We start from the raw sequence: 25,748 nt of genomic DNA on the forward strand, positions 1-25,748 counted from the left end.
TTATTTATAAAAATCCATAAAAATTAACCATCGACCTCATACATTATCATACTTATGCAATAAATTTTTAGTAAAATAAATTTTAAAATAAAAAAAACCATAAAAAAATTATTTTGTGTTCAAAGTATTACAATATTAATTATCATTCTTATTTTTAAAAAAATCCTTATAATTGATAGTTCCTGAAAATATATTTCTACTAGAAATATGTCTAAAGTATCTTTCGAACATTTCCTAGAAAAATGCACTAACAGAGTCTAAAATAAATAAACATTGTCTAAAGTCAATTACATAAATACCTTGATTTATGGTATTATTACCTTATATATTATACTAATAAATAGAGACATCTAGCTCTAACAATTTCCTGGTCCTTTGTTTGCGTTCAGGCAGAGGGAGACCACTCCTTTCCAAATAGGCATTCAATTTTCCCACGTGAACTATAAAAAATAAAATAAAAATTGGAATCAACTTCCAAATAACATTGAACTTTGCTCCTGCAATAGACTTTGACATTTTTATGTGAGTGACTTATCCAAGACCACCCAGGACTGTACCGTAGTTTGCCTATTGGAAGGATCATAGTGACCTTAAATTTATACAAGAAGCTTACTACACTTTCTCATCAATGAATTTACATCGTCCTGGTAAGAATTAGAACGTAAATGTGAGCTTCCAAGAAGAAGAACATGGTCAAGAAATAATTTCTTCTTTGGGATCAGTTAAGTTTGGCACTTTTTGTACCTCCCCTTTAGCCTAAAAGGCTACAGATCTTCAGCAGAAACCACAACATGCCAGAATTACTAATCCTGTTTCAGGGCCTTCAGGAAGAGTGCTCTTACAGCTACTATCAAAAGGTAGGCTAGGGCAGTGATGCCAACTCCACACAGAAGAACCAAATTATCATAAGATGAACTCTGCAATGTATAAACACGTACTCCTAATGTATTCCAATAGCTCTCTGCCCATACGGGGTCAACCATTCCCATTTCATCAGAAACATTAGGTGGCATTAATCTCCAAGATCCTTCAAATTTTAACCGGGTTGAGTAAGCTGGAACATACCTGTAATACATAAACCTCAGTCACATAACTCGAAGATAGTTTCACAGGTTAAAAGCAGTCAAATATTTTAGTCAAACAAAACAGTATCGAGAACCCAGTGCCTTGAATTATCCCATATCCACTAAATGGATGAGCAGTACCAAAGGATTACTGATGGCAAAATCCATCTACAAACTCTGAAGGCCGCTAAAAGAACACTTTTTTTTAGACATGAGAACTTTACTAAAATTCGAAGGGAGGCAATACAGCAAAACAGAGCACAGAAAACAGAGGAGGATCCGGCTGCCACACAACAAGAGTTTGCTTATCAACTCCCACTCTAGCAAGTATCTCAACTAAAGAAAACCTTGAACAGCCAGAACTGTAAATGGCTAATCACCCACCCACCTGTCTATCAGATCACTGACCAAAAACTTGCATGAGAGAAGTCAGTCCCCAAGAAATTCTACCTTGGTAAGAATTCAACCATCTGTGGCCCATGGTTGTCCAATTTCCCACTATTGAAACTTCTGGTAATACTGACTCGTCAGAGCTCAGAGTCGGACCAGAGTATGACCAAGTGTAATTTCAATTACACGAGACACATAAAATGAAGATCAAAAACCCATCTTCAACGTCAATACTTCATACTCGATATACACTGCACTTTTGGTCTTAGTGAACCAAAAGAAGGTTCACTAATAAGGAAACAAATAGAAAAATAAACATGAAATAAAATAAATGTTCTTTATTTCCAAAAAACAATTTCATCTTTCTCCGTGTCACCAGCACTCAGATCAGCTCACCTATTTTCTTTAGGTCATTTGCTGTCAAAATAAAGGATTAAAATTGTGAAACACAGACCAAATAAAATTGGGATCCCACCTGGTCGAAGAGATCATGCAAGAACTCTTGCCTTCAATTTCAGCCCTGACACAAACTTCACCAGGATTTTGGCAACCTTGAGAGCAAGAAGTTACATTCTTCCCCCAGATAGAGGTCCTATCAGACAAAAAGTTCCAAATAAACCGAGATGTATCATCCACATATTGTGGATAAGGTGAAGGGGATCCTTGTAGGACACCCACATAGTGCCTTGAGCAAATACTACTTGGAACTATGAAGTCCTTCACCAATCCACAAGCTAAGCCTGGGTCACAAGTCAAAAAGCATTCCAGTAATTCCTCAATCAAAGTGGCATTAATGTTGATCAAGTTCAAGACTTGGGTATTCAATTGTGAACCATCATTTGCAAGAATGTACAGGGCCCGGGCAACCACTGATGCTGCCCTCACAATCAACGAAGAGTTAATATTGGCTGCATACAGAAAAAGTAAAACTGTCATAAAGAGAACCTGATGGGAAGAAAAATGCATGGAAGTTTGAAATACTACCACTCACATAGGCTATCAAGATGGCTGTGGTAGAATTTGTTGGTAAACGTAGAATCAAAGTCTTCAAGGACAATTCCAGAAGTTGAAGAGTTCTTAAATGCAATGAGCAACGTCCACAAGTAGATGTTGTGATAGGTGTAATTGAGAAATCAAAGTGATCAGTACAAAATCAGCTTAGATGAACACAAAAAATTCTCAGAAAATCAAAGTGATCAGTACATGCAAATATGACTAGTTTTAGCTGCAAAAACTTTTTTTTTTTTTTGGAAGGCAACACCAAGAAAACAAAACTCGAAATTAAGAATGGTCTACTTTAGCTCATGGCAAGAGATTCTAGAGGAAAGCCACAACTTCTCATACTCAAATGATATTGTACATAAAACAACAGAGCAAATAGCAAAGAACGAACACATTGCATAATGATTCAATCTAGCTTATCCTACCTACTACAACAGCATATGGACATTGTTAGAAAATATGGTGCAGGGGTATATTTGTAATTTTACCTATGTAATACTGTCTCTAGTGGCCAGGTATCTTGTAGGAGCTAGCTTACTAGAGTGTCTTAATATCTGGTCTCTTTCTTATCTCTTTTTTTATTGGTTTTAATTGTATTATGTAAGAGTGTAGAAGAGGGGCATTTTTGTCTTTTTAGTCCCTCTCACACTTAAGTTAATAAAAGGGATTAGGGGTCAATTCCCCCCCTAATTGAACAGCAGCCTTATCGCTGCTTTCTCCTTCTTCCTCTCTCTTCTTCTTACTTCTTCTCCAAATCTATTTTTCCCTGATTTCACAGGGTACTGGCTTGGGAGTTCCTCTGTGCGGAGTTTTTCTTTCTTCTCAAGATTCAATCTCTCCAAGAAGGTTTTTCTTCGAAATTTGTCCTGCTAAGTTAATAACGGTTAGATCTTTCCTATTTTTCCTGCCATAACTGTTACATTAATGACCACTACCGCTCATTGAGTTACCTATCATGTTGTTACTGCCCTATGAGGGTCGATTTCTACGTTTTGCCCTGAGATACTGCCTGTGTTATCATCTCAGTGCATGCATCAGCATGCTGAATATTTGAATTACAGTCTCCTGGTATAGTTTTTTGAGGAATGGACAGTAGCTAGAAGGAAAGTGCCCTAATTTTCAGCTTGTGGGGCCCACTTGATGTGCGCAGGCTGAGTTAAGAAGGAAATAAGGTTTACTTAGTTGAGTTTGCTATTCTAGCATCGAGTGGGAGTGGCATTTGGGATTGTTAAGCAGTATAATGGCTGACTCTGCAAAGACTGTTGCTTCTATTAAACCAATTGAGGTTTCAGAGAGTAAAGAGTCCCACTCAATTCAGGTTACTTCGATGAAATTAAATGGATAGAATTATGCAAATTGGTCCAGATTAGTACTCATGTTTTTAAAGGCAAAATACCTCAGGAAAAAAAGACCCTCCTGACTCTATAACTGAGGATTGGGAGGCTGAAGATAATCAGGTTATGACTAGTTAGTGAATAGCATGGAGCCCAGGTTTTTTTTATCAAATTAAGAGTTGTGGAACCTCTCAAGCTATGTAGACTAAACTCACCTCTATTCTATCTCAAGAAAACAACTTATCAAAAGTATATGAATTGTATGCAAAATATTTCAGTATGAAAAGAGATGATCAACTAGTTACTGATTATTTTACTGTGACGTGAGGGGTTCTACAGGAAACAACTGTCTATCATCCATTTACTACTAATGCTGATAAACTTCAAAAAGAGAAAAATCAGATTCAGATGACTCGATTGCTTGATGGTCTCAGACCAGAATATGATGCGGTTTGAGCTCAATTGTTGGCAATTGATGATATGTCAACTATTGAGCAAGCAATTAATCATGTAATCGTACAGAAGGTGAAGTGATTCCTAAAAGTGAGAAAGATGCAAAGACTGTTAATTCAACTGCTCTCAATCTGAATCATTCCCAAAGCAAATTTGAGTAATCCCATGGTAATAGAGGAAATGGTAGAGGTTGTGGAAGAGACTCTTCCACTCGAGGCTGTGGACAAGGTGATAGAGGAGATAGGAAATGTATTCACTGTGGTCAAATAAATCATTTCTCAAACCAATGCTGGGAGACGTTTGGTAAACCAGTATAGGCTAATTCTATCTAGACTAGACAAGAGATTACAATCTATAATGTCTTCAGCAGTTGCTACAACGTCTAGGTCATTTGATGTCCATGCCCACATCCTCTACTTCCGAAGACGTCAATCCTTCTTCCAACACAAGTGCCACCATGGCGAGCATATTATGCTTGAGGGGCATTTCTGTCAGTTGAAGAAAACCATTTATGACCTTAAAAAAAGTCCCAGAACATGGTTTGAGATATTCAATAAAGTGGTTACGGGGTTTGGATTTACTAGGAGCCATTGCAACCATTTCATGTTTATACTACGGAGACAAGTTGGTATTGTGATTCTAGTTGTGTATGTGGACGACAATGTTTTTATTTGGGCATGATTGTAATAAGCTTCACTAAAACCCTTGGGAGATGAGAGCATATTAAGCTTTGTAACAAGCTAGAGTTGTTAGATATTTACACTCCAGCATGCGGGAAGCATTAAAAAACATGGTACAGTGGCATATTGGTAATTTTACCTATGTAATAATATCTCTAGTGGCCAGGTATCTTGCAGGAGCTAGCTTACAAGATTATCTTAATATCTGATCTCTTTCTTATCCTTTTGTTAATTGGTTTTAAGTGTATTATGTAAGAGTATAGAAGAGAGGCATTTCTGTCTTTTTAGTCCCTCTCTCAGTTGAGTTAATAAAACGGATTAGGGGTCAATTTCACCCCTGATTGAACGGCAGCCTCAACGCTGCTTTCTCTTTCTCCTTCTTCCTCTCTCTATGTCTTACTTCTTCTACTGTCTATTTTTCTCTGATTTCACAGACATCAAGTAAAGTCACAGTTGTAAAACCCAGAAAGATCCATTGCTTGAACCGGACTATAATCTTGTCTGTTAGGTTTACCTAATTATGAGAGTTTTTAGTTTTCTAAAAAGGCGATTAGGTACAAGTTGACTCAAGCTGTCAAACCTAAAATGTTAAAACAGAATCTTTAACTTGGCCTGCAAACACTTGAAAGCTTGTTGTTGGGATATAAAAAGTGAGTAGCTGAGCCGCATAATTGTGTTTTATCAATTTGGCGACCATTCATCACTGTGGTACCATCATCCCAAACCAAAATCACCATAGAATGACCTGTATCACAAGAACCATCAACAAACTCGTATTCAACTGTGCCTGCCTTCAGATAGGTGACAAAAGCCTCGAAAAGTGTTGGTCTTGGAAAATAGAACAAAGCTTAAAACGTAGGTGGCTTTCAAGCTCATGACTTTACACGCTTTCAGTTGTAACAGTTGAGTATGAATATTACTACCAAGATAGATTAACTGATACCTGGAAGAAGCCAGGGTCAATTTGGTAGAAGGGTAACACCGATGACCATTAGGAAAAAGAAAGGAAATAAATGCCAAGCAATTGCAAATAGTAAAAAAATACATGTCAAGTCCACTAATAGAGCTTTTCCTAGAAATTTGCATACTTTAGAACACATATTCAGTCAAGGAATATAAATAGGAAAGCTAAACATACGAAGTGGTTGTTGATATATGAATCATGCCCTATGCAGTTGACAGAGCAGCAACACCTAGGCTATGTTTCCAATACCTTGCTTAGGAATGCCATCAATGAGGATGGAGGTACTCCTGGATTAGAACTACTAGCCTTTTCTATTTTAACTCCCTCTGGTCCAAGTGAATCTGAAGCCAACTGCAGGGCAGTCAACATATCTTTTGCTCCAGATAAATCCTATGACAAGCAATAATTTTATATTAAGTGGCTATTATGTAAGAGATCTAAGAGGAGGGGTAAAGAAGAAAATGCACATCAAATAAATATAATTGTTCGTAATTAGAGCTAATCAGATACAATGAAATATCTAAATCAAGAAATTTGGGTGCAGAAATGAAAATTCTACCTCATCAATAATTAAGGTAAGTGACCCTAAAGACTTCATAAACATGTAAGTCAATAAAGAAATGGACTACTGTATATTTCTCATTCTCATTGAAGCGAGCACAGTGCCTTCTCTCTCAGCGACTTTCACCTAGAAAATAAGTTAACATTCTCACTCTCTTGCCACTGTTAGCTGCATAGTTCCAGCCTGTAATATTTTTTATAGAAGAGAGCTCACAGTTTTTATTTCAAACATTTGGTGATTTTGGCCTGATGTATCCATGAGTGCTGATGTTCTAATCCAACATAGTACAACTCTACCTTTAGCTATCAACAACAGAACATTTGTGCAATAACCTTGAATTTTGTTTGAAGACATTATTTTTCCAATAACCTCAAAAATGTGTTTTGGATATTCAGTGGCAAAAGATGTTAAATTTGAAAAGCTATACAAAAGAAAATTGCTATTTTGTTGAATTTAAGGCAATGCAAATTATATATGCAACTTATAAGTTTACATCTGTCAAAAAAAGTAATAATTGACATATTTGTTTGAATTTACTTTTCTATAATATTTAACATGTTTTCCAATGTATAATTTCATCCAGGAGTAGGAATATGCAATTGTTCTTTTTAAGATGCTTAAAAACATGCAAATGTTTTGAGTAATTCTTATTTCAAACTACTCTGAACTTTATAATTAAATGTGATAATCAAAATTCTTCCCATGTTTCCTTTATCAAAGAAATTCGCATGATCTACTTAAGTATGCATCAAACAAGTCATCATGAACCGTTTCAACAAGGTTTTCTTTGTTTTTTTTCTGCTTATAGTTAAAGAGTTTATTTTCCTCCTGGTTCCTAACATTTCCAGGCGTGCCCATGATATATTTTCATTTCCCTTAAGACTAATGCGCACAATTCATGATCACTAAAGGTTGAAGACAATTACAAGCCCCACATGGAAGAGAGCACAGAAGAGTTTCACAATATGTAAGATCAAGCTAACGTTCACAGTTTGTCGTATCACCAATACATATCAGGTGTGTACTCAACAAATTTGGGATAGCAATAGGCTTTCTTAAATCCTTCTCAAACTTCATCAATCAGTGCTGCCCTTGGCCCCTCCAAAAGTTTGGAAGATCCTGGAATCTATGGCTGGAAAGAAACATGAGAACGTTTTCAGCCTAAGAGTAACTTGCTGGGGCATGTTATTGAGCTGACTGTATTCCATCCTTACATTGGCATCCTCTATTCAGCAAATGCCACCTATTCCCTTGTTGTCATGGGATGTCCTAGTTTGTTCCTCTTGTTGTTTGCTCTGGAATAAAACTCGCCTTTCTCAAAAAAATAAATAAATAAAAAGCTCCAATGATCACAATAACCAGGTTCGGTCCATTTTTGCTATATACCTTATCAATAGTTTGTCTTCCACACAAAAAAAAAAAAATGCTAACCTTAGTTGAATCTCATGATATTCACCAAAAAAACACATTAATGCTCGGTAAAAACAATCATTTATAGAGCCATTTACCTTACCAACATGAGCAAAAAACTTGGTTGCTTCCTTTGTTGAACCCTTCCCAACAGAACCAATTTCCAATACCTATGGAAAATTCATTCAGCAGCAAGCTTGTTAAGTTCCAATCAACAATTAAAAATATGAAACAAATGCACAAAATACATTATTTTTTAAATGGACGAGGGTCTTTAGATAGAGAGAGAAAGATGTGGACGGTGGGCAGAGTGCATCACAAAATACAACATAAGAGGGCGGTCATAAAGTTTAATAAACAAAACTAAATTAAAGAAACAGAAAACTGTGAAAGCAATGGCCAATTGGCAAGAAGCAGATCACCCCATGCAATTGTTTGCAAAGAAGTAGGTTATATGAGAAGCATAATTATGGAAAATCTACCTCCATATAGTAAAATACCCCTATTTACTGAAGCAGTTCTAGGCCACCAGAAATGCTGCTGAGTGGATCCATCACCGCAAACAAAATAACGCCTAGTAAATGGCCACTTAATAATATATTAGAAAAATCAGCTTACTATGTTGGTTCAAATCTTCAGTGGTCTAGGTAATGTAATAGAGCAAGATATGACTGCTGTAGTGCCCATTATTCACTTCGCTGGTTATAGATTTTCTTTTATAAAGGTATGATAAATCCAATTTCATTTTTGGTACATGTCTCTCTGAGCTAGGAGAACAACATATTCAGCAGACAGATAATCTTACGTAGCATTACTCACTCTAATGAACCCCTTCATTTTTAAATTCATGAGTAATGACATTGCAGAGAAAGACATAACAGTTGACAGATTTTGAGGAAGAAAACAATGACACAGCCAAGAAAACATAAACCACCATTGATCAAACAGCTACGTATCAGTGAAAGCAATCTAGGTGCTGACACACAAAAAAAAAAAAAAAAAACTGTTTAAAGCTACTGACAAAAGCTCCAAACAACAGAATTCAAAAAGTACAGGAAATACCTGTTCTATAAGTGTGCTATTAAGACCAGTAACAGCATCTGTACCTGCATCCAATTCAGCTAGAAACCTGCGGCTTCCAAGGTATCCCCAGGATTCTCCAGTAGGAAATAGAAAAACAAGCTGTAGAACATGACAAGTTATTCAAGTATAAAAAAAGTTATGTGCCTAGATACAAACCATATCAAATCCACCATGAGTACAATCACTAGTCAAGCAGCACAGACAACAGCACTCAGAAAAGGTTTTTATATAATAAGGGAAAAAAGGTGCCCGTTAGTGATAAAAATGATGTTAACAAAGAAAACTTACAAGAATTGCATTAAATCGTCTCTTGTAACCAGAGATTGACATTTTGATGGTATAGTTGCTATGAGAGAAGGTAAAGAATACCTGTTTTTTCAGCTCATGTAAACCATCAACACGACTAAGAGCATCAACTGCTGCCAAGAGTGAAATCATTCCCTGAAAAATTTAGTCAAATAACATTTTAAGAAACATTTTTCCCCATTTGAATACCACCAGACAGGAAAAAACAACTGTGTCATCCACCTGGTCAGACTTACAGATAAAGAGGAATCTGCACCAAGACTCTTGTCATGGAAAAATGATGAAGAATCTTGAGATGCCACAGCTAAGAGGATAGGCTTGGATGTTTTTGATGACGAAACATTAATTGGTGGTAAAGAAGACCAGACACTGTCTTTCAGATGTCAGAAATATACAACAGAAGGCTAATCGTTGAACCTTCCTTGTCAGACATGCAAAATTCAAGGGAGAGAAAAAAGTTTTGGAAATTTTGCTATTAGTAAGATGATGACACTTTTTTTTGGCTCCGAACATTATGGTGAGAGGATAATAAAAATCAAGACCTATTGAGACTTATTGAAACCAAAAGATTTATTGCAGAAAGCATATAAAAAACAAGAAAGGAACCTGATAAACGACGCATGACAAACCAACAAGGTAACAGTAGTGTAAAATAGATAAAAGTTAAAATCTGCATTACATAACTGACATTAGATACAGCTTGAATGCAAGATCTCACAAGTCCTTGTCTTTTCTGCCACCACTATGATAGTTTGTTTAGTTCTAACAATATGGGGGCATATCCGGATAGATCCTCAACCGCAAATTTTTACATTTTCAGAACACAGAACATGATAGATACAAAAACAGGCCTAGCTAGCTACATATGACTTTGTGCAGAACAAAGAATTTTAACAAAGCAGAATTTCTTTAGGAATGGCCAGAAGGAAACATTAATAGTAACATATGATGCAAAAGTTGTGAAACCTCACCTGTATCCACCAAGGGGAAGACAAGACTGATCTTTGAGACAAGATTCGGAATTATGTGATCCAGCTGTCGTAGTCTAAGATTCAAAATCTACTAATTAGGACATTCATTAAATGGAACATAAGTCTTTTATTTTGGGAGAAAATTCAACCATAAAAATTTTTAAAATTTAAAACAAAAAAATGCACCATCACCATGGTTACAAATCTCAGTATAGTTTTTCAAATATCAAAAACTGGTTTCTCTGGATTTAATCACAGTATACTAGGAATTACAAACTCAAGAGCACAAGTAACACAACCTGAAAATCCTAAAACTGAAAAAAGTCTCAGGCTGACACCTCATTTTTATTTATTTGTCCTTTTCCCATTTTCTTTTGTTATGATATTCTTTTGCTGACAAAAAACTTGAACTAGAAAAATATATAAACTTTTTATAAATCCTAAAGCATTCTTAGGATATTTTTATTTTACAACTTCGATAACATGTAAAGGTTCCAAAGGCTAGGAGAGAAGCCTAGGGAACTAATGGATGTTTCACATGTGAGTTTTGAAAAGGTTTTTACGTGGAATTTTGAGGGAGAGTGAAGACAACAATAGAGCAGAATTAGGGTTTTAGGATGTTTAGGCTTGGGGAACGAGGGAGAGAGTGAGAGGTGGGGTTCTAGGGTTCATTTTAGGTAGTTTAGGGTTTAGAGAAGACAGTAGGATAGGTGCTTTCTGGAGTTAGGGCGAGTGGAGGGAATTTTAGGGAGAGTCGGGATCGGTTGGGTTAAGAGAAAAAAGAACGAATAGGAGAGAGACTCGTGGGACTCTAGGGTGTGAGGAGAAGGGTATTTATAAACTCCAGAGGATTGGAGACGTAGTAGGAAAGTTCTAGAGAGGAGTGGAGTTCTCTAGAGAAGAAAGGAGGGGTTTGAATAGCAAAGAGAGAATGATTAGGGTTTGCGTGTAAGAGGGAGACTAGATTTAGTATGTGGTGACTTACGTTAGAAGGAAAGAATTGTGGGAAACTAGGACTCATTTAGCTGAGTGGGGATTAGGGTAGACTACAGTGGACGTGAGGAACTAGGAGAAGAATAGTTTAGATAGGAAAATGAGTCTAGAAAGGAGATTACCAATTTCCTAACCAAACTACGTTTCCTATTCTAAGCTAGACGTGGGGGTATATAGTTAGAGAGACTAGAACTCGTGACTTTAGGGTTAGGTGGGACTCATGGGGACTTGGTAATGGGGTAAAGGTGGACTCAAATGGAGGGAAGGGAAGTGAAGGGACTCATGGACTACAAACGGAAATTAGGGTAGACCGAATTTTAGTCAGATTATAGAGGGAGGAAGGGTGGCTAGACAAATGAATGAAAAAGGCTAATGATAAATAATGGAAGGAAAGGAAGATAATGCCAAGGACTCTTATCATTGCCAAGGGTCATCCTCCTTAGGCTGTGCTTCAGTTGGTGAGACTGGTTACACCAAATAAATACCCTATTAATCGGGGGTTGGCTGCCTCATGACCTTTAAATCGTCAGTCCAACACCTTAGGTTAGTCGAAACTAGATAAAAAGAACTTTGTATTTGATTGATTGATTAAAAAGCTCAGGGACCTTATATTGTCTATTCTGATTGACTGAGCAACTTTTACTCTCTACTCTCTGTGGACCCAATAGTTTGGACGCCCACTGACTTGTGATCTACTCTACCTCCCAAGCACACTAGATTTAGACACTTCTCTCGTACTCACACGATGCTTTACTGGTGGAGAAGACTCCTTGAGCCTTACATCGTATATCTCCTGCTCAAACATAAATTCAAATACTTGCTGAAAATCAAGCCCCACTGACTTAGTATTTTAGGACTCGATCTTATTGGACCCATGCAGGGGCATTCCTGCCTTATCCTTCTACCATCCTCCACAGCCCATGTGAGCTCTCTGGGGTTGAGAAATGGGGTTCGTAACACTTTATCATTGAAAATTTACATACTCATGTAAAAATCTAGAAATGTACATGAAAGTAGGGAGAAGTTAAGATATAAAGGATGACGTATGAAGGAAAACAGAACACTCTTTACCTGCATGACAAAATCAAATTCTGCAACATCTGTGGGATAAGCTTTGTTTCTTTTAGCATTCTTCTCGGCAATCTGTAGGGAAAACCCAGTTAAAGAAAAGGAAATCCAGTTAGTAGTGTAGGTACAATTAGTAACTAGCACAAAACATAAGAAGACAAACTAAAGTACAAAAAATATAAAAAATAAAAATAAAACAAATTTCACACAGCCACAAACGAAAGTAAGGAGTATAGATCAATGGATTACCTTTTGCAGGACAAAAGTGCTATTTTTAGAGAGCAAAAATACTGGAAAATCATAACGTTTCCACATAATACCAGATCCCTGAAATGATTGACAAAAGCGTTGATTTTGCAAGTTCGTCAAATGGGCAGTCCCACAAAAACCTTCAGTGACTAGCACAAGTGACTTACAACAGGATTCCATTCATAATTATTTTTCTTGTATGGAGCAAATTCAGCTTGTGGGAACTTGTCATCTGGTGAGAACCCCCCTGGAGAAGATACTTTTAACAGATGATCAGTGCATGATCCCAAAGAATGCTCCTAACTTTACCACATAATGCAATAACAGGGAGAAAGCGAAAGACTAACAAGCAGACCTGCTAACTCATTTTGAGCTTCAGCCTCTGATTCAACCAAAACTCCCGCTACTTTTTTTGCAAAATCCAAATCACTGGAGACTCTGAATAAAAGATGAGAAGAATTACCAAATGAAAACGTCAATAGATATAAATATTGAAAGCAGTTCCTTGGTTAACATCTTGACAGCACTTTGTCCAACCCACAAGTGATCAAGTTGAGCATCTTTTTATTCAAGAAAGCAGTTAAAGGCTAAGTTTCTAGCAATCTCCAGCACAAACGAATAACAAAATCTAGACAGACTCAATTGTTTGCTCTAGCATGAATTTTACATAGAACAGGCTAATTCAAGGCAATTCAAAAGTCTTCAGATATTGCAATCAACAGTGTTTTTGTAATTTGCACCACCTTCCTTAAAGAAGTCTTCCTTAAAAGCATTGCTTGGCTTTACAAATACAAGAAGCCTTTGTCAAAATATTTTGAAATCAATAATGCTTCGAGAGAGTTTTTTTGGTCAAAAATCCTGTGCCCCTGTTTCCTTCCCTTTTTCTTATACAGTCCCTTAAGTGATAAGTCACAGAAATTTACAATAATGCCCCTCCCCACTTAAACTATTATAATTCCTAAATACATATCAAATTGTATACGATAACATCCCCCCTCAAATTGATGTTGGTAAGTCAACCAGCAACAATTTGCCAACCAAAAATTGATGCCGCTGTCGAGTCATTGCTTTGGTGAAGACATTAGCCACTTAGAGATCCGAAGAAATGTAAATAAGAGATCACCCGACTCTCCAAGGTATCTCGGATAGAATGACAATCAACCTCAATATGCTTGGTGTGTTCATGGAAAACGGGATTGGTGGCAATCTGAAAAGCACTAGTATTATCAACATGAAGAGGGGTAGAAGTAGTCTGAGGGAACTCCAGCTCCTCAAAAAGACCGCGTAGCCATACAATCTCAGAACAAGCAGTAGACATGGCACGATACTCGGCCTCAGTAGAGGATTTAGAAACACGATCTTGTTTCTTACATCTCCAAGAAATTAAGGCATCACCTAAAAACATACGCCAACCTATAGTAGATCGACGGGTATCCAGACACCCGACCCAATCAGCATCACTATAAGCAACAAGTTGAAGAGATGAGTTTGTATGAAAGAATAACCCACAAGTAGGAGAACCTCGAAGATAGTGGATGCTGCGTCGAACTGCAGCAATGTGGAGATGCCGAGGAGAGGACATAAACTGACTGACCTGATGAACAACATAAGAGATATCGGAGCGAGTAGTGGTCAAGTAGATGAGACTCCCAACCAGGCCCCTATAGAGAGTAGGGTCATCTAGAAGGCCCCCTTCATCTTTCTTGTATTTAACATTTACCTCCATAGGAGTATCAATAGAATAGGCATCCTCCACCCTAGGCAAGGTAATAATATCTTGAATATACTTATGTTGGTTTAAGAAAATACCATTGGCCCAATGATGTACTTCCAATCCTAAGAAATATGCGAGCTAGCCAAAATCTTTCATATGGAAAGTGGCGTGCAACAGTTGTTGAACCTTAGTAATCAAACCACAGTCAATGCCAGTAACGATAATATCATCCACATAAACCAAGAAAAGGACTATACTCGATGCAGACTTGTGGAAGAAGAGAGAAGAATCATACAGACTTAAAGCTGAAGGTAAGAAGTATGCTGCGAAACTTCTCAAACCACGCCCGGGGAGTTTGCTTGAGCCCATACAGAGAACGCCTTAGCTTATAGACATCATGAACAGAGGAAGTAGTCATACCAGAGGGAAGCTTCATGTAGATCTCTTCTTTAAGATCACCATGAAGAAAGGCGTTCTTCACATCCATCTGATGTAGTTGCCACGACTGGGAATAGGTGATAGCTAAGATAGTTCGAACAGTGGTCATTTTGGCAATAGGAGCAAATGTATCCTCATAATCAATCCCATATTTTTGTTTGTTGCCCAGAGCTACTAGGCGAGCTGTGTACCGATCCAAAGAGCCATCAGAGCGAAGCTTTATAGAGAAAACCCATTTACTCCCAATAGGCTTGATTGTAGGGGGACAAGTAACAATATCCCAAGTGTGATTCTCCTCAAGTGCTTGAAATTTTGCTTGCATTGCATTTTGTCAACACTCATGTTCCATGGCCTGTTTGTAGCAAGAGGGAATGAAAATAGAGGATAGAGTAGCCACAACAGAAACAGTGGAGGAGAAATTATACAAATTAGGGGGTTGAGAAGAGCGAGTAGACCGGCGAAGAGTGGTGGAAGCAGGAGCAGGAGTAGGAGCAGGCGCCAGGTCAAGATCGTGAAGGGGCACAGAGGAAGTGGAACCAGACTCATGTCAACTACGTCTTTCATACACAAAACCAGGTTTGAACCTTGCCACAATTGTCGGGGAATCATAAAAGCTAGGCAAAAGAGATAAAGATACAAATGGCAACTCAACATGAGATGGAAAGAAATATTGATTTTCACAGAAAACCACATTCCTAAAAACACGTATACGACGAACATGTGGATCATAACAAACATAACCCTTTTGAGGTATAGCATAACCAAGAAAAGCAAGCACACTTAACAGATTGAGCAGTAAGTTTATGTCGTTCATGAGCAGATGTATAAAACAAACACAACCAAATGTTCGAAGATCAAAATATGAAGGAGAATGACCAAACAACTTAAAAAAGGGATAAACAAGATGTAACATAGAAGAGGGTAGGCGATTGATCAAATGAACCAAAGTAGAAAGAGCTTCACACCAAAAACGAGGAGGAACAAATGATTCAAGTAAAAGGTTCTTACCACATCAAGAAGGTGACAATTTTTCCGCTCAGCAACACCATTTTGTTGCGGTGTTGAAGGATAAGAACGCTGAGCGACGATCCCTTTGCTTTGAAGAAAGTCCTAAAACTCATTAGACATGTATTCGCCACCAGAATCAGAGCGCAAGACCTTGATGCTGGCAGAGAATTAAGTCTCAAGAAGCGCAAGAAAACGCTTAAATACTAAAAAAACTTTGGCCTTAACCCGTAGGAAATAAACCCAAGTAAAGCGACTCCAGTCATCAATAAAAGTAACAAAGTACTTGTAATGTGCATGAGAAACAACAGGTGCAATCCCCCAAACATCAGTATGAATAATATTGAAATACTGTAAGGCATGAGATGCATGATAAAGACAAGGTAAAACTTTAAGTTTGCATGATGGACATTCAAAAGAAAGATAAAGAGAAGAACATGTTTTATGTCCCAATAAACCAGAATGAACCAACTTATGAAGTACATTAGAGTTTGGGTGGCCTAGACGTCTATGCCACATCTTAGTTCCAGAACCAACAACATTACATGCAAAGGAAAGTAAAGGAAAACTAGGAATAATGGGGGAAGGAAACACGTAAAGAGGAAAGAGTCGTCCCACTTTAGGCCCTTCGCGATCATCTTGATCCGGCACGACACAACCAGAACGAGAGAAATGGACATTACAATTATTATCAACCAATTGACCAACAGAAATAAAATTTATGGAGAGGTTAGGAGACACAAAAACATAAGTTAAGGAAGAGGAAAGATCACCAACAGCATTGATAGGCAGAGAACTGTCTGCCATCAGCGATGTTAATTTTCAGATTTTCATCATAATTTCTGACATTGGAAAGATAAACAATAGTATTGGTCATATGGTTGGAGGCTCCAGAGTCAAAATACCATGGCTTAGAAGAAACTTTATGATTACCTGAGAGCCCAAAAGAAAAAGCCAAAATGATCATCTGTTGTACCATTTCAGGAGTATGTTTGGGTTTGTTAAGGCTGTAGGGGCAAGAATAGGAACAACCGGCGAGGCAGCAAAACAAGAGGCACTAACGGAGGCATGATAAGCAGTACTCTGCTTCCTTACAAGTCGAATGAGACAGGCAGAGATGATATGAACCTATTTCTTGCAGTAGTTACAAAACTTCTTAGGGCAATCTCTAGCAATATGACAAAGGCTTTATAACTAAAGCACTGAACAACACATGTCTCTACCCTTACTCCTCCCCTGTGCTGCATAAGCCACAGTAACAGGGGCACTAACATTAGCCCGATGTTCCATGCCAGCCTGAGTTACGATACACTGCTCCTCACGTAGAAGTTCACTGAAACAAACATCTAGAGATGGCACAGGATGATGATTCATCAGATTAGAACATGCAATTTCAAATCGGAACAGAACTTCATCAAGAGTTGATCTCTCATGCTTGTTTCATGCACTGTTTGAACAGTAGAGAGAACTGTAACGGGAACATTAGCATAAACAAGGTCTGCATAGTCAGCCCAAAATTTTTTAAAACCAGAGAAATATTCCTCAATAGAGAGACTTCCCTGTGTGAAATTAGCCATCTCATACTCCAATTGAAAACATCGAGCCGTGTTGTCTTGATGGTAAACCTTGTTAAGGTAATTCCACATGTCAGTGGCATTTTTATAAGGCCGCAAATTGAGAACAAAGTAAGGCTCAATGGAGCCAAGGATCCAGGTCATGACTCTAGCATCCTTGATTTTTCACTTGGACAAAGCCTTGGTCTCTCGAGGTGGGAGATCACTCCCATCTATATGACCCCATAACGCTTTTCCAATAACAAATAAACGAAACTGAAATTCCTAGGTAGTATAATTTTTACCAGTGAAATGAATAGGGAACGAGTCTAACCGATCAGATTACATGATAAAATTCAGATGACACCGAAACTTCTTTGGACAGAAACCCATGCCGAGATCCACAATAATCCACACTGCAACTCATATAGAGCCAAGAACGTGCACAAAAAACACAGAAAGATGCACAGAAAGGGCTCCTATCCAAAAACCCAGGTGACGCCGAATGAGGACCTCCGCAGAGAACCTCCGAAATCCACTGCCAAACCCAGATGACGCCGCAAGAACCTCTGAAATTCACTGCAGAGGAGATGCAAAGAGGAAAGACAAACCGAGAACTGACGAACTGAGAAAGAGGGGGAAGATAACCCAGATGGCAAAGGAGGACTTAGATGGCGCCAATAATGCACGAAAGGTAAAAAAAATCAACTATGAACCTTGGTCTAAGACCATGTCAAAATATTTCGAAATCGATAATGCTTCGAGAGAGTTTTTTTGGTCAAAAATCCCGTGCCCCTGTTTCCTTCCCTTTCTCTTATACAATCCCTTAAATGATAAGCCACAGATATTTGCAATAATACCCCTCCCCACTTAACTATTATAATTCCTAAATACATATCAAATTGTATACGGTAACAGCATTCACAAAAAAGAAATTGAAAACAATACAATTGGGGCAGTAACCATCTAGAGTTACAAAGGGTAAAGGTATGTTTACAAAATTCACCATCAAATCCTTCTTCCCACTAGGTTGAGATCAACCTCCTTCACAATATATCATGTGCTACCCTCATTGCTCCATTAGCCTTCTTCAAGTCTTTGTTGTGTAGTTCCATCCATTGTTTTCCATTTTTCTGCTTCTTACCAGTTCTTCCACCAATGATAATAAGCTCTACTTGTCAGTGCACTATTTTCTATACATCAATATATCTAAAGATATATACATTATAACAGTACAAGGAACTCTATGTTCAGCAATTTTCTAGCCCTCGAGAGGTTGAGGGAGACAACAGTGTTATCGTATATATATAATAGTTTAAGTGGGGAGGGGATTTATTGTAACTTTCTTTGGCTTATCACTTAAGGAACTATATAAGAGAACGGGGAAGAAAACTGTGCAGGAATTTTACCAAAACCTCGCTGTGTATTATTGATTTCAGAATATATTGACATGGTATCAGAGCGAGGTTCATAGTTTTGAATTTTTTTACCTCTCTTGCATTATCAGTGCCATCTGAGTTGAGTTCAGAGATCATCGGCGCCATCTAAGTACTCCTTCGACATTTTCGGTGCTGTCTGGAGTGGATTTCGAAACCAGAGCAAGGTTCTTCTTCGGCGTCATCTAGGTTATGGGATTGGAGCCCTTTCGGTGCTTTCCATGCACGTTCTTGGCTCTGTCTGGTTGAAGTGTGGAGTTCTTTGTGGCTTTCGGTGTCATCGACGTGACTTCCTTGTGGATTATTGTGGATTTCGGCATGGGTTTCTGTCCAGAGAGGTTTCGGTGTCATCTGAATTTTATCATGTCATCTGATAAGTTAGACTCGTTCCCTATTCGTTTCGCGGGTTAAAATTACACTGCCTGGGAATTTCAGTTTCGTTTATTTGTTATGGGAAAAGAGTTATGGAGTCGTATAGATGGGAATGATCCCGCACCTCGAGAGGCCGAGGCTTTGTCCAAATGGAAAGTCAAGGATGCTAGGGTCATAACCTGGATCCTTGGCTTGGTTGAACCTCACTTTGTTCTCAATCTGAGGCCTTATAAAAATGTCGTTGACATGTGGAATTACCTCAACAAGGTTTACCATCAAGACAACACGGCTTGGCATTTTCAATTGGAGTATGAGATGGCTAATTTCACACAGGGAAGTCTTTCCATTGAGGAATATTTTTCTAGTTTTCAAAATCTTTGGGCTGACTATTCAAGCATTGTTTATGTTAATGTTCCCGTTGCAGCTCTCTCTGTTGTTCAAGCAATGCATGAAACTAGCAAAAGAGATCAATTTTTTATGAAGCTCTGTTCCAATTTTGAAATTGCATGTTCTAATCTGAGGAATCGTCATCCTGTACCATCTCTAGATGCTTGTTTCAGTGAACTTCTTCGTGAGGAGCAGCGTATAGTAACTCAGGCTGGCATTGAACATCGGGCTAATGTTAGTGTCCCTATTACTGTGGCTTATGCAGCACAGGGGAGGAATAAGGGTTGAGACATGCGTGTTGTCCAGTGCTTTAGTTGTAAAGCTTTTGGTCATATTGCTCGGGATTGCCCTAAGAAGGTTTGTAACTACTGCAAGAAACAGGATCATATCATCTTTGTTTGTCTCATTCGACCTGAAAAGAAATAGGGTATTGCTTATCATGCCTCCGTTGGTGCCTCTAGTTCTACTGCATTGCCTACTGCCTAGCCGGTTGTTCCTATTCCTGCCCCTACAACATTAGCAAACCCGAACATACTCACTCCTGAAATGGTACAATAGATGATCATTTCTGTTTTTTCTGCTTTTGGGCTCTCAGGTAATCATAAAGTTTCTTCTAAGTCATGGTATTTTGACTCCGAAGTCTCTAACCATATGAACAATACTATTGTTTCTCTTTCCAATGTCAGAAATTATGATGAAAAACTGAAAATTATCACCATTGATGGCAATTCTCTGTCTATTAGTGTTGTTGGTCATCGTTCCTCTTCCTTAACTGATATTTTTGTGTCTCCTGACATCTCCACAAATCTTATTTTTGTTGGTCAATTGGTTGATAATAATTGTAATGTCCATTTCTCTCGTTCCGGTTGTGTCGTGCAGGATCAAGAGTCAAGGATGATGATCGTGACTTGGCCTAAAGTGGGACGACTCTTTCTTCTTCACATTTTTCCTTCCACCTTTATTCCTAGTTTTCTTTTACTTTTTTTTGCATGCAATGTTGTTGGTTCTAGAACTAAGATGTGACATAAACGTCTAAGCCACCCAAACTCTGATATACTTCGTACGTTATTTAATTCTGGTTTATTAGGACATAACACATGTTCTTCTCTTGATCTTTTCTTTGAATGTCCATCATGCAAACTTGGCAAAAGTAAAGTTCTACCTTCCCTCATCATGCATCTCATGCCTTACAATGTTTCGGTATTTTTCATAGTGATGTTTGGGGGATTACACCTGTTGTTTTTCATGTGCATTACAAGTACTTTGTTACTTTTATTGATGACTTTAGTCGCTTTACTGGGTTTACTTCCTACAGGCTAAGGCCGAAGTTTTTTTAGTTTTTAAGCACTTTCTTGCCCTTCTTGAGACTCCATTCTTTGCCAACATCAAGGTCTTGTGCTCTGATTTTGGCGGCGAATACATGTCTAATGAGTTTCAGGACTTTTTTCAAAGCAGAGGGATCATCTCTCAATATTCTTGTCCTTCGACACCACAACAAAATGGTGTTGCTGAGAGAAAAAATGGTCACCTTCTAGATGTGGTAAGAACCCATTTACTTGAATCATCTGTTCTTCCTCGTTTTTGGTGTGAAGCACTTTCTACTTCGGTTCATTTGATCAATCGTTTACCCTCTCCTACGTTACATCATGTTTCTCCCTTGTTTAAGTTGTTTGACTATTCTCCTTCATATTCTGATCTTTGAACATTTGGTTGTGTTTGTTTTGTCCATCTCCCTTCTCATGAACGACATAAACTTACAGCTCAATCTGTTAAGTGTGTTTTTCTTGGTTATATTTGTTATGATCCACATGTTCGTCGTATACGTGTTTCTAGGAATGTGATTTTCTTTGAAAATCAATATTTCTTTCCATCTCAGATTGAGTTGTCATCCGCATCTTTATCTCTTTTGCCTAGCTTTTATAATTCCCTGACAATTGTGGAAAGGTTCAAACCTGGTTTTGTGTATGGAATATGTAGTTGACATGAGTCTGGTTCCACTTCCTTTGTGCCCCCCCACAATCTTGACCTGGCGCCTGCTCCTACTCCTGCTCTTGCTTCCACCACTCTTCGCCAGTCTACTCGTCCTTCTCGACCCCCTAATTTATATGGTTTCTCCTCCACTGTCTCTCATGTAGCTACTTTATCCTCTATTTTCATTCCCTCTTACTACAAACAAGTCATGGAACATGAGTGTTGGCAAAATGCAATGCAAACAAAACTTCAAGCACTTGAGGAGAATCGCACTTGGGATATTGTTCCATGTCCCCCTACAATCAAGCCTATTAAGAGTAAATGGGTTTTCTCTGTAAAGATTCACTTTGATGGCTCTTTGGATCGGTACAAAGCTCGCCTAGTAGCTCTGGGCAACAAACAGGAATATGGGATTGATTATGAGAATAAATTTGCTCTTGTTGCCAAAATAACCACGGTTTGAACCATCTTAGCTATTGGTGCTTCCCAGTCGTGGCAACTGCATCAGATGGATGTGAAGAACGCCTTTCTTCATGGTGATCTTCAAGAAGAGATCTACATGAAGTTTCCCTCTGGTATGACTACTTCTTCACCTCATGATGTCTGTAAGCTAAGGCGTTCTCTGTATGGGCTCAAGCAAGCTCCCTGGGCTAGGATTTCGCAGTACACTTCTTACCTTCAGTTTTACACAAAGTCAGTATGATTCTTCTCTCTTCTTCCACAAATCTGCATTGGGTATAGTCCTTCTCTTGGTTTATGTGGATGATATTATCATTACTGGCACTGACTGTGGTTTGATTACTAAGGTTCAACAGTTGTTGCATGTCACTGTCCATATGAAAGATCTTGGCCAGCTCACATACTTCTTAGGGCTGGAAGTACATCATCAGGCCAATGGTATTTTCTTAAACCAGCATAAGTATATTCAAGATATTAATACCTTGGCTGGTTTGGAGGATACTTCTTCTGTTGATACTCCTATGGAGGTAAATGTCAAATACAAGAAAGATGAAGGGGACCTTCTAGATGACCCTACTCTCTATAGGCGCCTGGTTGGCAGTCTCATCACTACTCGCCTTGATATCTCCTATGCCGTTCATCAGGTCAGTCAGTTTATGTCCTCTCCTCGGCATCTCCATATTGTTGCAGTTCGACGCATCATCCGCTATCTTCGAGGTTTTCCTACTCGTGGGTTATTCTTTCCTACAGGCTCATCTCTTCAACTTGTTGCCTATAGTGATGCTGATTGGGCTGGGTGTCCGGATACACATCAATCTACTATGGGTTGGTGTATGTTTTTAGGTGATGCCTTAATTTCTTGGAAATGTAAGAAACAATATCGTGTTTCTAAATCCTATATTTAGGCCGAGTATCGTGCCATGTCTACTACTTGTTCTAAGATTGTATGGCTACGTGGTCTTCTTGAGAAACTTGAGTTTCCCCAGACTACTTCAACCCCTTTTTATGCTGATAACACTAGTGCTATTTAGATTGCCACCAATCCCGTTTTCCATGAACGCACCAAACACATTGAGGTTGATTGTCATTCTATCCAAGATACCTTGGAGAGTCGCGTGATATCTCTTCCTTATATTTTTTCGGATCTCCAAGTGGCCGATGTCTTCACCAAAGCCATGACTCGACAGAGGGGATGTTATCGTATATATATAATAGTTTAAATGGGGAGGAGCATTATTGTAACTTTCTTTGGCTTATCACTTAAGGGACTATATAAGAGAACGGGGAAGAAAACTGCGCAGGAATTTTACCAAAACCTCGCTGTCTATTATTGATTTCAGAATATATTGACAAGCAGGTGGTCATTTTTTGGGCCTCTGGGAAGAAGTCCCTCCTTTTGGAGCATTCTTGGAGTACTTTGATGAGATTGTTGACATTGCCAGATCCAAATCTTCCAGCTGCTACCATGTTCTCAGGGTGCCAATAGTAGCAGATAGTTTCGCTAGGGAGGGAGTTACTCGCCAGCAGCTCCATTTTGACAACTGTCTCCCTCTATGATGCTATCTGTTTAATTGTCTTGTTGCCCTTGTATTGTGTGTTTTGGTAGTTTAGCTACACCTTGTCTTTCCCTGTTGTCTTCCTTGTACTTTTTTGGCCCTTACAGGCCTTTCTAAATGAATTCTTCATTGTTACTGTTCTCTAAGTATACAACAGTTCGAGAAGCTACTATTAGAGGGAGACCTGCAAAGGTGGAAAGAAGATGAAGATATAATGGGAAGTGACACATAAAGACCAAAGATTACTAAGTATAAAAAATGCATAATGGCAAAAGATAGCAGCCCCAAACCAAGGTGTTGTCAGAGCCAAAAACCACCTCATGTATAATCTGTCACCCTCATCTTTTCAAATCATTGCTTCTTTACACCCAAGATCACCCTGAACAAACGGTGGCTGCTGTTTTGTGGAAAAAAAATGTCTTCACCTTTTTTTGGCATTAGTTGCATCCTAAGTCACAAGGTCTCACAGCACTCCTCCACATCAAAGGTCTATTAACAACTCTATGAGTTCCATCCTCCGTGTCATCTACCTTGAGAGTATGCAGTATAAAACTCTATCCAGGATGTAACCCTAATCTGCAGTTCACTATTTCAAGAAAACATCTAAGTCACATTTTCTTTAGTTCTTTTTTAATGGCTATTTTCCAAGCCAATTACCACATGGCTTTTTCTCAGTGGTCTTGGAATAAACAAAATACTTCAACAAATTCATATGATAAGTGTTTTAAACCCAAAAAAAAAAAAAATTAGAGAAAAAAAAAGGAATAAATGGAAGTGTAAAGATATACAGCAAACTGTCATACCTGGCCAAGAAATCTTTCATTGTATCTAAAGACACCATAACAGCAGATAGACGATCCAATTTGTCCTCTGAAGTTTTTAGTCTTACAAGGGGAGCTACAACCTTACTACGGCCAGGATCTGCAGGAATCAGTCACGATTAGATCATAAGCAAATTTACAGCAAACATCTGCCATGATAAATTGCTTGATTTAGCTCAATTGACTGAAATATGTGTATCATATATAAAGGATTGTGAGTGAAAAGAACAGATAAATAAATAGGCAAAAAGGAAGATTTACTTGCACAACCAATTGCACCAGAAAGATTCAATAGCCTCACACAAGGATATCCATCAACAACCAAGTACATAGCCTTCTCAAGGTCTGGGACCGACTCTAGAGAATCTGTATTTCCTGAATTTGTTGATTAACCATCAGCATCCTCAAAAGAAGTCCAAAGAAACAACAAGGGCTGCATATCCTCCTCCTTTAACTCCTATGTGCAGTTGAAATAAAGTAGCATGCTGCAATGTACTTTCAGTAATATAAAGCACAACTTTCACTTGCACAGCACTCTTAGAGACCATTTAAGTACACAATCGAATTACTTTTTCCTGACTGACGGCATTATACTTGAACAAATAAATGTTTAGTTGTAAGATTTAACTTTTAACAACCACCACATAAGCTTTTATATAGCAAAAATAAACAATTAATTAACAGTTTTGCCTTTTATAGAATTTCCTTTTTGATGAGAGGGGCGAGGCAGGAAGTGGAATTGTTAGAAGCACTGCCATTGTGCATTATATGTCTTATTCTGTTTATAGGATGCCAATATGCATCGGAAAACAGCAAAAACGCATGTAACAGCTGCTCTGTTTTTGTCTTACTAAGACTATCTTTACCCTACTCTAAAGCCAAGTATAGCAGATAAAACCACTGTACCAACACAAGCCCTTAAGCAGAACTAATATAGAAAATCTAACTGCAGATCAAAGTTTTCTAAATTACAGACAAGGGGTGTTTTCCTCTTCCTGAAATCTTCTCAATGTCCACAATGAAAATTATGTAGATAGAAGCATATGTAGACACCGGCGCTCCAATATGGACAAAGGCATTAGAGTTCACAAAAAAGACGAGCAGCTCTTCCAAGTTTAAACTTCAATGAAGAGGACTATAATGATATCACTCTCAAGTACAAAAACTAAAACAAGTGACTTCCAATATTATGTTAACAAGAGTGGTTCGATTAAGTCAATCGAACCACGAAGACCCAAATACAAGAGGTTTGAGGTGAACCCGCATAAACAGGAATAGGAAAAGAAAAAAGCTGGTCTAAAAGAAGCTCACCGCCGATAGAGAAGCAAACACTAACTGATAAGGCGACGACGACGGAGAAGAAGAAAAGTTTCGCGGCCATGGCAGCGCTGGAATGAGCTAGCTGAGAGCCTGATAGGCCGAAGTCCGAAACCTTGAACCGAGTAGGGTGTATTAGTCTGATTGGGTATTACAGTCTACGGTACAGAGCACAGACCCATGGGAATCG

The 25,748-nt window shown here is 38.3% G+C and overlaps 1 protein-coding gene across 2 annotated transcripts; it reads right to left on the minus strand.

Annotated features, from left to right (window-relative positions):
• Positions 1-439: 439 nt before the first annotated feature.
• Positions 440-25,714, minus strand: LOC137959775 (nicastrin). Of its 2 annotated transcripts, none has more exons than XM_068807124.1 (16): positions 25,553-25,714; positions 24,503-24,616; positions 24,224-24,341; positions 12,885-12,967; positions 12,697-12,788; positions 12,530-12,607; positions 12,284-12,355; positions 10,220-10,293; positions 9,485-9,617; positions 9,312-9,383; positions 8,922-9,041; positions 7,958-8,029; positions 6,137-6,277; positions 2,446-2,530; positions 1,930-2,362; positions 440-1,065 (listed from the first exon to the last, which is right to left on the minus strand). In XM_068807124.1, the coding sequence occupies exons 1-16, from the start codon at positions 25,620-25,622 to the stop codon at positions 804-806; spliced, it is 2,019 nt and encodes a 672-aa protein (XP_068663225.1). In that variant the 5' UTR covers positions 25,623-25,714; the 3' UTR covers positions 440-803. The 2 variants fall into 2 exon arrangements, with proteins under 2 accessions (XP_068663225.1, XP_068663226.1); XM_068807125.1 differs by having other exon boundaries at positions 12,697-12,776; positions 25,553-25,712.
• Between the last annotated feature and the right edge of the window lie 34 nt (positions 25,715-25,748).

This window comes from Aristolochia californica, unplaced genomic scaffold, assembly GCF_029961685.1.
Source record: "Aristolochia californica isolate CCGP_79_NKW_82.1479 unplaced genomic scaffold, dmAriCali1.0.hap1 SCAF_3, whole genome shotgun sequence".
Classification (NCBI taxonomy): Eukaryota; Viridiplantae; Streptophyta; class Magnoliopsida; order Piperales; family Aristolochiaceae; genus Aristolochia; species Aristolochia californica.